Consider the following 3,522-nt stretch of genomic DNA (forward strand, 5'->3'; position numbering starts at 1 on the left):
ACTTGAATTTGAGCCAATTTACACGATGACTTTTCACCCTGGGTGGAAAGTCATGCGTGTCGAGCTTGTTGTCAAGAAGTGTAGCGAAGTCAGCGGGGTAGGCAAGCACGCACGGTGAGCGAAATCGAGGGGTTTTTTGACGTTTCGCTTTTATCGAGTTTACTTTTTCGTATTTTTGCTTTGAGTTCGCGATTCGCCCCGACGAAAGAGTTGACCAAAGAAAATTTGACGTTTAAATGTCAAAAATACGCAAGAAACGCCGTAAAGAAAAAGTCATCGTGTAAATGCACGAGGATTTTCGAAGACTTTTTTAAAAGGGAACGTGCCAAAAACACAGGGTGAAATGTCGTCGTGTAAATTGGCTCTTTGTCTTTTAAAAAAGATTTGCCGATTTGAAGCTATTTAAATGTACATACGTTTGCATGCTTCATATTTTTATTTACATAATTGAGGATGAATTTACAATACTTCTTTTTAAGAAAATGGAAGAAGAGTTGGAGTTTTTGGAATTAAAAGAAGATAAGGCACTGGAAATGCAACATAAAGCTTTGCTATTGCTTGAATTCCGGCAACAAGTACCAGATTTAAAATATCCGCTGTTGAAAACAGCTGCGATCCGTATATTTTCAATTTTTGGTCCAACATATAACTGTTAGTCTTTGTACTCTACAATGAAATTCGCAAAGTCAAAATACCGTTCACAATTAGTTGCATTCGCGTACCTGATAATTATTGAAAGTTATAAAAACTATGAGCTTTTTGTGTTCACGTACGCAAAAAACTTGCAAAGTATTTGTTTTCTTACGTTTTCAATTTTATGCTTTTGAATGTGAACAAAATTTGTATCAGCTGTTCGTCGTTTCTGCAAATTTTCTGTTCGCCTTCTATTTTGGATATTTTTCTTTTGCGAGAGAACAGATGACATTTCGCCGGAATTTTGCTGTTGGACATATTTCACTGGAGATTTAAACGAAACATATTTACTAACCAACATTCAACAGAACTGTTACGAACGGCTTTAACTGACGTAAACCAGATTTTGAAAATTTGGCCAAAGTGATCTTTTAAAATATCTTTAATATCTATAAATAATACTAATAAATCTGTTTTTTTTTCATTTCTAATAATAATTTTATTTAAAAAATGAAATTTTTGTTTTTGATGTGTTGTTTTTTAAAGGCAAAAATGAAGACCAAGGTAAATTCAAACACTTTACTTACATATATAAGGGCAAAGGTGGAAGGGAAATATGTACATGAAGAAAATGATAAACATAAAAGTAAAACCAAAGATTAGGATGAGGATACCGATAAAAGTAAAGATGAAGATAGGGGAAGAAAGATTAAAATAAAGGTTAGTAAAGAGGAAAGGATATAGAGAGAGACACAGATACTCAATCTGGGAACTATTTTGGGATTTTAGAGATTTTCGGGATTCTCGAAACTTATCAATAAAATAATCAATATTTTATCGGTTTTGTTATCGAAATTTTTATCGTTATTGTTATCAATTATGCTATCGATGTTTTCGGAAACAAGGGCTGGAGCAGTACTACTGGAGCTAGAGAAGGGGCAATCGGCGAATTTAAGCTTCTGCGAGGTATTAAAGTGCACCCTACGAGAGACCGCTACTGTAGCAGACCTTAAACCAAGGGCCACAGTCGAAATAAGAGACCTCGATTCCTTAACGACAAAAAAGGAAGTCGAAGACTCAGTAAGGGGTATGCTGCAAGGATACGACAAAGCTATGAAGATCAATATCTCCGCTCCCAACAGTAGAGAACAGGTGAGGGCCTTCGTCACGCTCAATGAAGAAAAAGCTGATATAATAATAAAGCAAGCAAGGATCAAAATCGGCTGTATTAACTGTAGAGTGCGACTCAAAGAAAACTGCAAGAGGTGCTTTCGATGTTTTGGCCCTGGCCATCTAATCGGGGGCTGCAAAGGCCCAGACAGAAGAGGGCAAGGCCTCTGTATAAAATGCGGTCAACCAGGTCATAAGCTAAAAGAGTGTAATAAGCCACCAAAATGCTGCTTGTGCTCGGAAGCCAAATACACTGAGCTGGATCACATCCCAAGCTCCATAAGATGCTCAGTATATAGAAACTGGCCCAAGAAATGAATGTCCTGCAAGCCAACATGCACAGAAGTAAAACGGCTGACGCGCTACTGACACAGATGATCACTGAGCGGCATTATGACCTTGTAATCATAAGCGAACAGTATAAGAAAAAAGAAAACGGGATCTGGATAGAAGACAGCAGTGGCACCGCTGCTATATGGGCTCCCCCCGGAAGCAGCATACACATCTCTGAAAAAGGACATGGAAGCGGCTTCGCCTGGGCCAGATACAACCATATAAATATAATAAGCTGCTACCTGACACCAAACGATAGCATACAAGACTTCCAAGATAAACTCGACGATATCGAAGATACGGCCATGAACTTGGAAGGACCCTTTCTGATGGCAGGAGACCTAAACTCAAGAGCCACGGAGTGGTGGATGCCAATCACGGACTCCAGAGGCAAACGCGTGCTAGAAATGTCAGCCCGACTCGGATTTATAGTGCTAAATACTGGCGCAGCAACAACCTTCCGAAGACCAGGATGCGAGGAAACCACGCCAGACATCACACTAGCATCAGAAGGCATAGCAGGCACCATAAAGGAATGGAAAGTATTGGAAGATTACACTGGTAGCGATCACCAATACATCTCTTTTATAATAGACTCCAAAAACGATGGTTTACGAAAGAAAATGCAATGTAGCACTCGCAAATGGAATGTCTCGAAATTAAATAGTGAAGCACTACTATCTGAAATAAATGCGCATGGCTCAGAAGAATCCTCTCACAATAACGCAATGCAAATAGTAGAGACTACAATGAAAATGATCTCCAGAGCCTGTACCAAAGCGATGCCGACAATTGAAAGCAATCGACACAAAACACCTGCATATTGGTGGACGGAAAACATAGCCCAACTAAGACGAACGTGCCTCCACCTGAGGCGTACTTACACCAGGGCCAGGCGTAGAAGCGCTGCAATCGAAGAGGCACAACTATACCAAGCTGCTAGAAAAGAACTCAAACGAGCAATCGAGGCCAGCAAGAACAGAAAGTGGAAAGAACTGCGTGAGGATATAAACAGAAATCCCTGGGGTCTCGGATACAAGGTTGTAATGAAAACCTTGGGGCCATGGCAAAACCACCAGAGCTTAGCGCTCAAAAAATGGACTACATAGTAAGCGAACTCTTTCCCACGCATGAGGCATTAACCAAAGAAATGGAGCCTATCATCGCTCCTCAAGAAATACCACCATTTACCGCAGAAGAGCTCAAGTCTAATAGAGTAAAGGCCAAGAAAGAACCAGGCCCAGACGGCATTCCAGCAGAAGTTCTAAAAATAATCGCCACAGAACGCCCTCAAGTGCTTCTAAATATGTACAATGCCTGCCTCAAGAACGGAATATTCCCAGAAATTTGGAAAAGGCAGCAGCTCGTCCTAATCACCAAAGGAAA

At 40.3% G+C, this 3,522-nt stretch overlaps 1 protein-coding gene across 1 annotated transcript; it reads left to right on the forward strand.

Moving 5' to 3' along the window:
• Positions 1-2,117: 2,117 nt before the first annotated feature.
• On the forward strand, positions 2,118-3,245 carry LOC108360960 (uncharacterized). The gene has a single exon (XM_017613458.1). It carries the CDS (start codon positions 2,118-2,120, stop codon positions 3,243-3,245), a length of 1,128 nt encoding a protein of 375 aa, XP_017468947.1.
• The last annotated feature ends 277 nt before the right edge of the window (positions 3,246-3,522 follow it).

Source organism: Rhagoletis zephyria, unplaced genomic scaffold, assembly GCF_001687245.7.
Source record: "Rhagoletis zephyria isolate East Lansing unplaced genomic scaffold, Rhagoletis_zephyria_1.1 Rzeph_scaffold_00667, whole genome shotgun sequence".
Lineage (NCBI taxonomy): Eukaryota > Metazoa > Arthropoda > Insecta > Diptera > Tephritidae > Rhagoletis > Rhagoletis zephyria.

Excerpts from the sequence above, each read along its gene's own strand:
- LOC108360960 (XM_017613458.1), top strand. The coding sequence starts at position 2,118 with ATGAATGTCCTGCAAGCCAACATGCACAGAAGTAAAACGGCTGACGCG.